The sequence below is a fragment of the Artemia franciscana genome, chromosome 20, assembly GCF_032884065.1.
Source record: "Artemia franciscana chromosome 20, ASM3288406v1, whole genome shotgun sequence".
In the NCBI taxonomy this organism is placed as follows: Eukaryota; Metazoa; Arthropoda; class Branchiopoda; order Anostraca; family Artemiidae; genus Artemia; species Artemia franciscana.
In genome coordinates this window covers 21,628,824-21,643,613 of record NC_088882.1, presented here as the reverse complement: position 1 = coordinate 21,643,613, position 14,790 = coordinate 21,628,824, and the positions used below count along the sequence as shown (strand labels likewise).

The window sequence follows — 14,790 nt, the reverse complement described above, 5'->3', positions numbered from 1 at the left end:
ATCACCTTATTTTTAGCTGTAATTTCTCATGTGAGCTATCTGGCAAAACACTTTCGGCTCAGCCGAAGTGGCATACGAAGTTGAACTGGGATCGTGCTAATGTCCCACTATACCTTGCTTCGCTAACTGCTTTACTGTCGACCATAAAAGTGCCATATCACCTGCTGCAAACGTCAGTTTCCTCGCCTTCCAGTAGAGGTGACCTAATTGCTATTATTATCAAATTGTCCATTGCCTTAAATCAGCTTCCAAAGCTGCAGTGCTTGTGGATAAAGTTAGGATTGGTACAAGAAAGCCTAATTGGAACGTTGATCCTGAAGTAAAACGTGCTAAGCAAAAAGCCAAATTTTGGCTACGTATGTGGATATCATGTGACCGATCATCGTCCAGAGCTGTTTTCTTTGCGAAACAAAAGTGCAAACTTGATTATAAGGCCAGTTTGAAGAGAGCACGATTGAATGCATGGCCAGGCCCCACCGATAAGGCCTCCTGGAATAAGGTTATTAATAGTGAGAAATGTTCCCCATCTACCCTATCTTGTCTCCAGCTAGCTAATTTTGTAGATAATTATAAGCGTGTGTTCAGTGTATTTAATAGTTTTCTTCAGTCTTTTTATTATAAGTTGCTTAAACCGCTTTTACCATATCGTCTCCTGCAGGCTCATGTCCAGCCTGTAGCAATATCTGACATTAGCCGGGCTTTAAGAAAAATTAAGCGTTCAAATATAGCCTTGATGGCGACGGCCTTTCTTACCGATTTTTTGCTTATGATTGTCCTGCTCTACTTAACCATCTACAAATATTTTTCCAGTCTTGCTTAGCACAGTCGCTTGTTCCTGATAGTTTCCTTTGTGGCTGTGTAACGTCTATTCAAAAGCGAGGCAAGGACCCCACGTCATGTGTGAATTATCGTCCCATTACAGTATCGTGTTTCTTAAGTAAATTGCTTGAACATTTGTTACTACCAGAAATTGAGTCGAATTGTGATTTTACGCCTTTTCAATTTGGTTTTCGGAAAAGTTTCGGTTGCTCCCATGCACATCATGTTTTAAGCCGACTCATGAAAGATGCCGTAAAAACTAAAATGTCTTTATACTGTCTTACTGTTGATATTTCTGGAGCTTTCGACAATATTGTGCACTCTCAGGCTCTATTTTCCCTTGCGTCTTCAGGTGTTAATCCTTCCGTACTAAGTTTATTGTCTTCTTGGTATTCAAAATCTAAAATTCAATGTTACCTGGAATGGCCAAATATCTGACCCGGTAAAAATTAATAAGGGAGTTCGGCAAGGTGCTGTATTGTCTCCTAGTATATTTAAATGCGTGCTTGCATCGTGCCTGCGTCCCCTTAGAAGTTCTGTTTTTACGGTAATATTGGTTTGTCTTCTATTGCATATGCAGATGACATTCTTCTTGTTGCCCAAACTCGCCGTGGATTGCTTTCTAATTTTACTATATTAACCAATGAACTATCTAAGATTGGACTGTCAGTTAATGCGTCTAAATGCGAGTTTATTTGTTTCAATAGCCCTTATACGATCGCTCCATTCGTTACTGGGACTACAGTTCTACCATGTTCTTCTTTAGTTAGTTGGCTTGGTCTGTGTTTCGGCCCAACACTTTCCACTACCTGTTCATCCCTAGTGAATCAAGCCGTGAAAAACCTACGCGTCGCTTAAGGAAAAATATCCCCAAACAAAAGCCGTTACAACCGCAACGGTTTGTGCATGATTTATAACGCTTATTGCGCCCCTGTGCTTTTGTTTTTATCAGGCATGGCTCATCTGTTTCGTAAGAAAGATCGACATACTCTACGTACGGCTTATTTTAGATATTGCAAATTCCTCCTCCGGCTTCCTAGATGGCACCGAAACAAAAAAAAAATAATTGCTCGATTTGGTTTCATTGATGTGCCTTCTCGGATTCGGTCTTCCAGTGATGATTTATGTAAAAAGACTATCAACTTCATTCACGTTTATGACCCTCTGCAGCCATTTTTCCATATTGATACTGGTTAATTAGTCCATGTTGTCTTTTGTTAGTTTGAATTTTTTTTTCTTCGTTGTTTATCGTTTTTGTTTATTTATAATACTCCTTACTTTGTGTTTTTTATACTTTTACGGGTAATAAAGTTCATTCATTCATAAGAAGTATTTTCTAGTAAAAACGTCAGTGAATCGGAGTCACTTAGCTTGAAAGAGAATAATTCTGATATCTTTCTTGAGGTTGATTATGCTTGTAATTTTGTTTACAAACGTGTTCATCCCAGGGACATAATATCTGTCAAAGTAGAGGAGACCTCACTACCCTTGTAAAAATCTTCTGGTTCCTACATCACAGCAGACCTAAACTTCATCAGGGACATTATAAGCAACATTATAACCTTATAAGCAATGACCTAGGCACAAAGCAGGTAGTTCGAGAAGCAATTGAAATCAGACTTAAGATTAATAATAAAATTTCCTTAAATAAGGACTTGGAGAATACTTACTAAATGCTCTATACACAAATTGAATTAAAAACAATTTTACAATATATTTAACCGTACCCCCACTCCCCCAGATGGTTGAATCGGGGAAACGACAATTTCTAATTTAATCGGGTCAGGTTCCTGATATGCCAAATTTCATAGTCCTAGCTTACCTGGAAGTGCCTAAAGTAGCAAAACTGGGACAGACAGACCGACAGACGGACAGACAGACCGCCAGAATTTGCGATCGCTATATGTCACTTGATTAATACCAGGTGTCATAAAAAACAGTAGATATTAACCCAGGAAGGTCGCAAATAGACCTTTTAGGTTAGATGCCGAAAAAGCAAGGTTAGCATTAAAAACTTGTTTTTAACTATTCTTCTTTTATTTCAATGAATTGCCTCGTTTCATCTCACTTTATTTATCAGTCCCGAATGAACTTCGCTGAATTAAGGATGCTGGGACTGTTTTAAAAAAAAAAATAATTTTCGTTTACTGGTCATACATCGTTGTAGGTTTTTCTTCTTTTATATATTTATGTTTTGTTGAGGACGGCCCTTGGACATAGGAACGAAATATTCGTCTAAATTAGATTTCGACTGTCTTACGAAAAAAAATTCCTATTGTTGTTCTTGTTGTTGATGTTTGTAGGAATCTTCTGGTCCAACTTTTAATGAATAAATCTTTGCAGGCTTTTGTTACGATCAACCTAGAGACTGTCACTAAGGAAATATATTATACACCTGCAGCACTTCATACAGCTGCACTTTTGTTTTCATCTTTAAGGTGCATTACACTTCTATTAATATATTACTTTGGACAAAATCAAAGGTCATATCAGAAAAAAAGTTTAATGCTACTGAATATAATTTTGAGAGCTATATTTCAAATAAAGTAAAATTATTTGGCTACATGCTCTTAAAGATTTTCCTTGTTGAAATACTTGCTTTTAAAAAAGCAAAATATATTTAATGAAATAAGCTTAAAAACCAAATTTTCACTCGCCCGTAAAATTATGGAAATAGAATAAACAGCCGCCTTCGATTTTTTGCTAGACAATGTGATGCCTTTTTTAGGTATTTTACGGGTTCATATAATTTGGATTTCACTTTTACTTACCTCATCAGTTGTTATAAGTCCAACGACATATGGCGCCAAAAAACCACAGATATTTGCAAAACAGTTAGTTAATCCCATCAAGATCCCTGCATAGTTTGGTGCTATGTCAATGTGATTAACCTGCAAAAGAGGGAGCATTCGTATCAAATTCAATGCCATCAAACTTGTTTCCATTTCGATGCTGTTTCTAGGCAAACTAACCAGAATATTAATACTATTTATTTGTTGCTGAAGGTACCATTTTTATGCAAAAGAAGAAAAAAAAATTAAAAACAAGGTAAATTTCCATCAAGCAATAAGTAGTCGAAAATGTTGGTTTCTTTTCAGTACCCTTTTAAAACCATTCCTTGTTAGTGTTCACTTCGGGGTTTGGAAAAATCTTTGCCCGGGTCTCCGTACTCGGCATGTGACAAGATTATATAGATTTTATTCTCTAATTATTTCTTAACATAATCACCACATTACTCTTGGTTGCTCGTTGAAAGAGAGCAGATTATCTATCAGAGGCACGATCTATTATTTTCAAGAGGCACTTCGTGCGGAATGGGTAGTCGCATAAACTTTGGAGGGGGGTCATTCAATAGGAAATTGGAAGTCCGAGTGCCCTATTTAGGAGAAAAAGGAGGGCAACTAGCCCTCTATCCATTTTTTCAAATACTTCCGATAAAACATTTAATATATCCATTTTGTTAAACATAGTTCAAAGATCAAATAACAAAAATTCCAGGGTCGACACAACACCCCAAAGCCCAGGGGCAGGTGTTGTAAGTTATGCCCAGGGGATATTTCAAGTTTTTACGGAAGGCTTTTTAAAATAAATTAATGAAAAAATAAGCCCGACCCCCCCCCCCCTCATTGAAAAAAAAACTTAATAACAATAATTTATTGCAAAACTTAAGGGAACTGACCCCTGGCCTCTATGGACTAATAAAAAAAAACTAATTAACGATATTTCATTACAAAACTTAAGGAAATGACCCCTGGCTCTTCATGCACTCCCCCCAAAAGCTTATTAACGACATTTTATTCCAAAACTTATGGGAGCTGAACCCTGGCCCTCCATGACCCGACCCCCCACCTTCCCCCTACAAAAAAAAAACATTATTATCATTATTTGATTCCGACACTTTTGGGAGCTGACCCCTGTTCCTCCAAGGCCCACCCCCTTCCAAAAAAAAAATCATTACCAACATTTTGTTCCAAGACTTATGGGAGCTGACCCCTAACCTTCCTTGCCCCCCCCCCCAAAAAAAAAGATAATAGCCAGGCTCTGGTCCAAATCAGGGCCCGAGTTTGGAATATTGGTAGGATATACAAAAATTCACGCTTTTTCATTATTTTAATATGTAATACTTTCTCGGTGGCTGCTCAGTTATGCATATAAGGGAGATGAGTTCAGCCAGAGGGGGGATGCGTGGGGAATTTTTTCATGGGACGGGGATTTGACACGGGGGGATTTTACGGAAAGAATTTCAAGGAATAATAATATTAATTGCTAAGAGCTCATCAGTTCAAGATTTTATTATTGTCTCACACACAATGAAGTAAAGTTGAAAGTTTAAGTTTTCTTTTCAAGATTCAAAAGTGATCAGAGGTCAACTAGACCCCTCTCCCCAATGACCTCTTTCCATCTTCTTACACCAGCAATAGCCCACAGCAACCAAAAGTTTCAGAGCGATAATTTTTTCAAGCGATAGAAGTTTTCAAGTTTTCTAGTGACAAAAACGTCACAATGAAACGGGATTGAATAATAGTAAATATTATTATTATATTATTTAGTTGCATCATAATAGCAAAAGTTAATGCTGAAAACAAATTTTCCAAAATTCTGAAAAAGAGGTTGAAAAATGGCGTCGGATGGAAATGAAAAGTGCAACCATTGGAACCAATATGGTCGAAAACTCTAGATTGAAAGTTTTCATCCCCTTTCAAGGACAGGGGCAAATCTCCAGTATTTTTTTGGAGGGGATGGGGCAATAGTGGTCCATATTCGCGATAGTCAAGCCCCCCCCCCCCCAAACGACGTTCTTGCTCTTGAAAACCCGAGAAAATTGACCTTGAGCCTGTTTTTCACTGATGTGTCTCCTTTTCTGCTTTGTTTTTCTTTTTTTTATTGTCCGGCGCTAGTGGGGTACTGCAACATCATAGAGAGTTGTTTAAAGCCTCATTTAAAAGCTAAGGTGAATATCGAATCATTTTTTGTATATTTATCTGAGAAAACAATCGTAAAATGCTACATTACAACAAAAATAACACTTTTGGAGCCTTTTTGGGAGTGAAAAAACAAGGTTGCTATTATAACCCCCTGAAAACTCCTGATTGAAAACTATTTCAACCAGGTTTCTCTTGTGTAGTCCTTCTCAAAGCTTTTAGTAAGTGAAATAAACAAGGGTTTAAAATGTACTGACAGATTAAGAAAATAGTAGGTTAGATTATTCATCCATAACAGCTGTTATTTGTGTATCTTTTAACAGGAATGGTTATTCAAGAAAACAGTTTTTCAGGAAAATTTGAAAAGCTGATGCTTTCTTTTGTTCTCTACGACTAGCATGGCGTCGCAACATTGTAGAGATCTGTTTAAGAAGTTGATTTGAAAACTAATACATATACCCACGTGCCTCTTATAAAGTTTGTCTTGGTAATACCATCGAAAGTTCTACTCGGCACCAGAAATAGACTTCTTGCGTGATTTCCCAAGGGAAAGGCTCAAAATTAGTTTAACCGTCCTTTGAGGTCAGCTAGTATATTAATACATACATATACATATATATATAAATACACATACATATATATATATATATATATATATATATATATATATATATATATATATATATATATATATATATATATATATATATATTTATATATATATATATATATATTTATATATATATATATATATATATATATATATATAAATATATATATATATATATATATATATATATATATATATATATATATATATATATATATATATATATATATACATATATATATGTATATATATATATATATATATATATATATATATATATATATAAGTATATATATATATATACATATATATATGTATATATATATTTATATATTTATATATTTATATATATATATATATATATATATATATATATATATATATATATATATATATATATATATATATATATATATATATATACATATATATATATATACATATATACATATATATGTATATATATACATATATATGCATATATATATATATATATATATATATATATATATATATATATATATATATATATATATATATATATATATATATATATATATATATATATATATATATATATATATGCATATATATGTATATATGTATATATATATATATATATATATATATATATATATATATATATATATATATATATATATATATATATATATATATATATATATATATATATATATATATATATATATACTTATATATGTATATATGTATATATATATATATATATATATATATATATATATATACATATATATATATATATATATATATATATATATATATATATATATATATATATATATATATATCTATCTATATAAAAATAAGTTGTCTGTGGATGGATGTGTGGATGGATGTGTGGATGGATGTGTCAGGTGACGTCACCTGAAAAAACTGGATTAGGTGACGTCAAAACTGAAAAAACTAAAAAAAGGCAAAAACTACAAAAAAACTAAAAACTAATAAAAAAAATAAAAAAGCTAAAAAACTAAAAAAACTATAAAGGTAAAAACCAATAAAAAACTAAAAAAAAAACTGAAAAAACTAAAAAAAGGCAAAAACTACAAAAAAAAACTAAAAACTAATAAAAAAAGTAAAAAAGCTAAAAAACTAAAAAAAACTAAAAAAACTAAAAAAAGGTAAAAAACTAAAAAAAATAAAAAATAAAAAAAAACTAAAAAAAAGGAAAAAACTGAAAAATAAGCTAAAATAAAGGTAAAAACCAATAAAAAACTAAAAAAAAAAGGAAAAAACTAATAAATGACGACACTCAAAGAGAAAGCGACCAGGACAAAAAACTAAAAAAAAAGGCAAAAACTACAAAAAAACTAAAAACTAATAAAAAAAATAAAAAAGCTAAAAAACTAAAAAAACTAAAAAAAGGTAAAAAACTAAAAAAACTAAAAACTAAAAAAAAACTAAAAAGGTAAAAACTAAAGGAACTAAAAAAGAAAAAAATAAATGACGACACTCAAAGAGAAAGCGACCAGGACAAAAGGAATGTTCGATTAGCAATCAACAAAGCACCGGGACACAGGGAGTATAAATGACGACCAGGACACAAGTAAAAAAAAAAATTAACAAAACTAAAAAGAAGGTAAAAACTACAAAAAAACTAAAAAGAAAAAAAAACTAAAAACTAATAAAAAAACTAAAAAATCTAAAAATCTAAATAAACTAAAAAAGAAAAAAAAGGAAAAAAATAAAGGAGAAAAACAAAACTAAAAAACGAATGTATATACAGACCGGTACACCGGGATACAAATGACGACCGGGACACAGGGAATATAAATAACGACCGGGACACAGGGACACAACTACAACGGGGACACCGGGGGAAACAGGGGGATATAAATGACGACCGGGACAAAAAAACTAAAAAGAAATAAAAACTAAAAACTAATAAAAAAAACTAAAAAATCTAAAAATCTAAATAAGCTAAAAAAGAAAAAAAAAGGAAAAAAATAAAGGAGAAAAACAAAACTAAAAAACGAATGTATATACAGACCGGGACACCGGGATACAAATGATGACCGGGACCCGGGACACAGGGAATATAAATGACGACCGGGACACAGGGACACAACTACAACGGGGACACCGGGGGAAACAGGGGGATAACCTGACAATCTATTTATATGCAAAGACAATGGGACAGCAAAGAATGTTGTATATTCGCAAGTTTTACGTAGTTAAAACCATATATATATATATATATCTATATTCACAGGTGGGACATAGGGACACAACTACAATGGCGCGTAACTATTATGGCGCGTAACGACTTACGCGCGCGGGGGGGCTTGGGGGGGGGCGCGAAGCGCCCAAGAAATAAAAACTAAAAACTAATAAAAAAACTAAAAAATCTAAAAATCTAAATAAGCTAAAAGAGAAAAAAAAAGGAAAAAAATAAAGGAGAAAAACAAAACTAAAAAACGAATGTATATACAGACCGGGACACCGGGATACAAATGATGACCGGGACCCGGGACACAGGGAATATAAATGACGACCGGGACACAGGGACACAACTACAACGGGGACACCGGGGGAAACAGGGGGATAACCTGACAATCTATTTATATGCAAAGACAATGGGACAGCAAAGAATGTTGTATATTCGCAAGTTTTACGTAGTTAAAACCATATATATATATATATCTATATTCACAGGTGGGACATAGGGACACAACTACAATGGCGCGTAACTATTATGGCGCGTAACGACTTACGCGCGCGGGGGGGCTTGGGGGGGGCGCGAAGCGCCCCCACCAACTAGGTGTTGGGGTGGCGCGAAGCGCCACCCCAACAGCTAGTATATATATATATATATATATATATATATATATATATATATATATATATATATATATATATATATATATATATATATGTTACTGTGAGTGTCCTTAATCTGGTTAATGTCGATTAACCAGATTAATGTAGATTATTGATAACCAGGTTAATGTAGTTAATGTCTGGTTAAATGTCGGTGAATGTCCGAAATTCCTTTTTCTCTGCTTGAAACAATTAGCTTTGCGAATCAGCTTTTTCAGGCTTATGCTAGCTTCGATGGTAAAAGTTAAAGTTAGGTTATGTTAAATTAGGCTTTGAATCTCAGAAACGTGTTAAAAACCTAACCTGTCACCACAAGACTTTGCATAAAACAGAAAAAGTTGACTGGCAACATTGATTAAATCCAAGGAGAAGAAAAAGTATTTCAGACAGACACCAATTTCTGTGTCTGTTACCGAAATTACCGGGAAACCAATATTCCCGGTAATATGTACCGGGCACCGACATTTGACGCGGCAAGCTTCTATATATGCATTCTCATTGCCACTTTGGGTTATCTTTTTTAAGGTTTTTGAATTGTTGTAATCCCTTGTCAAAATATATACAAATATTTTTCCAATTACCAGCCGCTGGGCCGCGGCATGCAGCAGGTTTCTTTATATGACTTTTCAAAAAAAAATATTATTAAAGCATGTTCGATTCCTAACAGCGATATCTACTAAGCTTCAAACTTATGGTTTTCTCTTTTAAGGTTTTTGAGTAGTTGTAATCTGTTATTAAAATATATAGAAATATTTTGCTATTACTAATTTTCTGCCCTTTTCGCAATCTATTGTCTTTTCATTCTGTCTGTTCACAGATATTTGATTATTGAAGCTACTTCAATTCCTAAAAGGGGTTTTCTTTATGAAGGTTTTTGACTTGTTCTAATCTCTTGTTAAAATATATACATATATTTTTGCAATTACCAGTTCTTTGCTCTTTACACAATTAAATGTCTTTTCATACTAAATCTTTTCAAAGATATTTGATTATTGAAGCTAGTCCGATTTCTAACAATGATCAAACAGTTTGTGGTAACGGACTGTAGTAAGGAGCGACCCGGCTCAGTATTAACCAAAACTCTAAAAATGGAATTTTGATACCAATAGCTACATCAAAAGAATCGAATTTTAATACTGATTTTAAATATATAAGTCTTATCAAGTTTAGTCTTACCCATCAAAAGTTAAGAGCCTGAGAAAATTTGCCTTATTCTAGAAAATAGGGGAAAACCCCCCTGTAAGTCATAGAATCTTAACGAAAATCACACCATCAGATTCAGCGTATCAGAGAACCCTATTGTAGAAGTTCCAAGCTCCTATCTACAAAAATGTGGAATTTTGTATTTTTTGCCAGAAGGCATATCACGGATGCGTGTTTATTTGTTTTTTTGTTGTTTTTTTTCCAGGGGTGATCGTATTGACCCAGTGGTCCTAGAATGTTGCGAGAGGGTTTATTCTAACGAAAAGTTTTAATGCCCTTTTTAAGTGACCGAAAAAATTGAAGGGCACCTAGGCCCCCTCCCACGCTAATTATTTTCCCAAAGTCAACGGATCAAAATTCCGAGATAGCTATTTTATTCAGAGTAGTCGAAATATATACTAGCTGTTGGGGTGGCACTTCGCGCCACCCCAATACCTAGGTGGTGGGGCGCTTCGCGCCCCCCCCCAAGTCCCCCGCGCGCGTAAGTCGTTACGTGCCATATTAGTTACGCGCCATTGTAGTTGTGTCCCTGTGTCCCACCTGTGAATAGATATATATATATATATATATATATATATATATATATATATATATATATATATATATATATATATATATATATATATATATATATATATATATATATATATATATATATATATATATATATATATATATATATATATATATATATATATATATATATATATGTTACATATAAATAGATTGTCAGGTTTACTGACTCTGTATTCAATCTGTATTCAGCTCAATATCCGTATTCAGATCTATACCTCATTATTCTCATAATGTGTTCCTGTGTCCCGGTCGTTTGTAATTTCTCTTTGAGTGTCCCGGTCGTCATTTATATTCCCTGTGTACCGGTCGTTATTTATATTCCCTGTGTCCCGGTGTCCCGGTCGTCATTTAGTGCCGGTGTCCCGGTCTGTAATTTCTATTCGAACAATCCCTGTGTCCCGGTCGTCATTTATATATCCTGCCTGTGCCCCCGGCGTCCCCGTTGTAGTTGTGTCCATGTGTCCCGGTCGTCATTTATATTCCCTGTGCCCCGGTCGTGATTTGTGTCCGGGTGTCGCAGTCTGTAATTTCTCTTTGAGGTTCTCGGTCGTCATTTATATTCCCTGTGTCCCGGTATGTAATTTGTTGTCAGTCGACAGTTGTTGTCAGTCGACAAACAACTTCATGACACATACAGCTCAATCCTTATAATGACGTCAGTCGACAAACCTGACGTCAGTCGACACACAAACATGACGTCAGTCGACACAGAAACATGACGTCAGTCAACACAGAAACATGACGTCACCTGACAGACACACAGACAGACAACTTATGTTTATATCTATCTATATATATAAAAATAAGTTGTCTGTGGATGGATGGATGGATGGATGTGTCAGCTGACGTCACCTGAAAAAACTGGATTAGGTGACGTCAAAACTGAAAAAACTAAAAAAAGGCAAAAACTACAAAAAAAACTAAAAACTAATAAAAAAAATAAAAAAGCTAAAAAACTAAAAAAACTATAAAGGTAAAAACCAATAAAAAACTAAAAAAAAACTGAAAAAACTAAAAATAGGCAAAAACTACAAAAAAAAAACTAAAAACTAATAAAAAAAAGTAAAAAAGCTAAAAAACTAAAAAAACTAAAAAAAGGTAAAAAACTAAAAAAAAATAAAAAATAAAAAAAAACTAAAAAAAAGGAAAAAACTGAAAAATAAGCTAAAATAAAGGTAAAAACCAATAAAAAACTAAAAAAAAAAGGAAAAAACTAATAAATGACGACACTCAAAGAGAAAGCGACCAAAACTACAAAAAAAACTAAAAACTAATAAAAAAGCTAAAAAACTAAAAAAACTAAAAAAAAGGCAAAAACTACAAAAAAACTAAAAACTAATAAAAAAAATAAAAAAGCTAAAAAACTAAAAAAACTAAAAAAACTAAAAAAACTAAAAAAAGGTAAAAAACTAAAAAAACTAAAAACTAAAAAAAAACTAAAAAAGGTAAAAACTAAAAGAACTAAAAAAGAAAAAAATAAATGACGACACTCAAAGAGAAAGCGACCAGGACAAAAGGAATGTTCGATTAGCAATCAACAAAGCACCGGGACACAGGGAGTATAAATGACGACCAGGACACAAGTAAAAAAAAAAATTAACAAAACTAAAAAGAAGGTAAAAACTACAAAAAAACTAAAAAGAAAAAAAAACTAAAAACTAATAAAAAAACTAAAAAATCTAAATAAACTAAAAAAGAAAAAAAAAGGAAAAAAATAAAGGAGAAAAACAAAACTAAAAAACGAATGTATATACAGACCGGTACACCGGGATACAAATGACGACCGGGACACAGGGAATATAAATAACGACCGGGACACAGGGACACAACTACAACGGGGACACCGGGGGAAACAGGGGGATATAAATGACGACCGGGACAAAAAAACTAAAAAGAAATAAAAACTAAAAACTAATAAAAAAAACTAAAAAATCTAAAAATCTAAATAAGCTAAAAAAGAAAAAAAAGGAAAAAAAATAAAGGAGAAAAACAAAACTAAAAAACGAATGTATATACAGACCGGGACACCGGGATACAAATGATGACCGGGACCCGGGACACAGGGAATATAAATGACGACCGGGACACAGGGACACAACTACAACGGGAACACCGGGGGAAACAGGGGGATGTAAATGACGACCGGGACACCGGGACAGGGAATGGTTGATTAGCAATCACCATCAACAAAGCTCAAGGGCAATCATTAGAATCATGAGGTATAGATCTGAATACAGATTGTTTTCCCATGGACCCATTATATGTTGCATGTTCAAGAGTCGGTAAACCTGACAATCTATTTATATGCAAAGACAATGGGACAGCAAAGAATGTTGTATATTCGCAAGTTTTACGTAGTTAAAACCATATATATATATATATCTATATTCACAGGTGGGACATAGGGACACAACTACAATGGCGCGTAACTATTATGGCGCGTAACGACTTACGCGCGCGGGGGGGCTTGGGGGGGGCGCGAAGCGCCCCCACCAACTAGGTGTTGGGGTGGCGCGAAGCGCCACCCCAACAGCTAGTATATAGATATATCTATATATATAAAAATAAGTTGTCTGTCTGTGGATCTGTGGATCAGGTGACGTCATGTTTCTGTGTCGGCTGACGTCATGAAATAAGTAAGAAAAGAAAGCGTTCCGAGGAATCACAAGAACAGCAAGAAAACAGGCTTGCGGCTAAAGAACGCAAAGCCGCGCAGTTAGATGAAAATCCACCTGGCGAGAGTCAAAAGATATCAAAACTGAAAATGATAGCGATGATGATTGGGTTTGGAATTTTGACTTGGATAAGGTCATCAATGCCTACCAGATTTAAGTTAAAAAAAACAAAGGTTCGTCGATATGTACTTCATAGTGACGCTGAAAAATAAAGAAGAAAAAGAAAACTGAAAAAAGAAGGAAGGTAAAAAACTAAAAAAAAAAAATAAAAAGAAAAAACACTCAAAGAGAAATTACAGACCGGGACACAAATGACGACCGAGACAGAGGGAATATAAGTGACGACCGGAAACCTCAAAGAGAAATTACAGACTGGGACACCCGGACACAAATCACGACCGGGACACAGGGAATATAAATGACGACCGGGACACAGGGATACAACTACAACGGGGACGCCGGGGGCACAGGCGGGATATATAAATGACGACCGGGACACAGGGATTGTTCGAATAGAAATTACAGACCGGGACACCGGGACACAGGGAATATAAATGACGACCGGGACACTCAAAGAGAAATTACAAACTGGGACACCGGGACACAAATGACGACCGGGACACAGGGAATATAAATGACGACCGGGACACAGGGACACATCATTAGAATAATGAGGTATAGATCTGAATACGGATTGTTTTTCCCATGGACAATTATATGTTGCATGTTCAAGAGTCAGTAAACCAGACAATCTATTTATATGCACAGACAATGGGACAGCGAAGAATGTTGTATATTCGCATGTTTTACGTAGTTAAAAACATATATTTATATCTATCTCTATTCACAGGTGGGACACAGGGACACAACTACAATGGCGCGTAACTAATATGGCGCGTAACGACTTACGCGCGCGGGGGCGTATATAGCTAGTATATATATATATATATATATATATATATATATATATATATATATATATATATATATATAAAATAAGTTGTTTGTGGAATATGTCTGTCTGTCTGTCTGTCGAGTGACGTCGTGTTTGTCCGCATATGACGTCTGAATTATTTCACACTAATACAAAAGAAGAAAAAAACTAAAAGAGGCAAAAACCACAAAA

The 14,790-nt window shown here is 33.9% G+C and overlaps 1 protein-coding gene across 6 annotated transcripts in view; it reads right to left on the bottom strand.

The window, feature by feature from the left end:
- The window catches only part of LOC136039900 (putative inorganic phosphate cotransporter), a 148,300-nt gene that overhangs the window by 61,219 nt on the left and 72,291 nt on the right, over window positions 1–14,790 (bottom strand). For all 6 annotated transcript variants that reach the window (XM_065723887.1, XM_065723885.1, XM_065723884.1 and 3 more), the window contains exon 9: window positions 3,591–3,710. In XM_065723887.1, coding sequence (XP_065579959.1) covers window positions 3,591–3,710 — 120 coding nt within the window. The remainder of the gene's footprint in view (window positions 1–3,590; window positions 3,711–14,790) is intronic.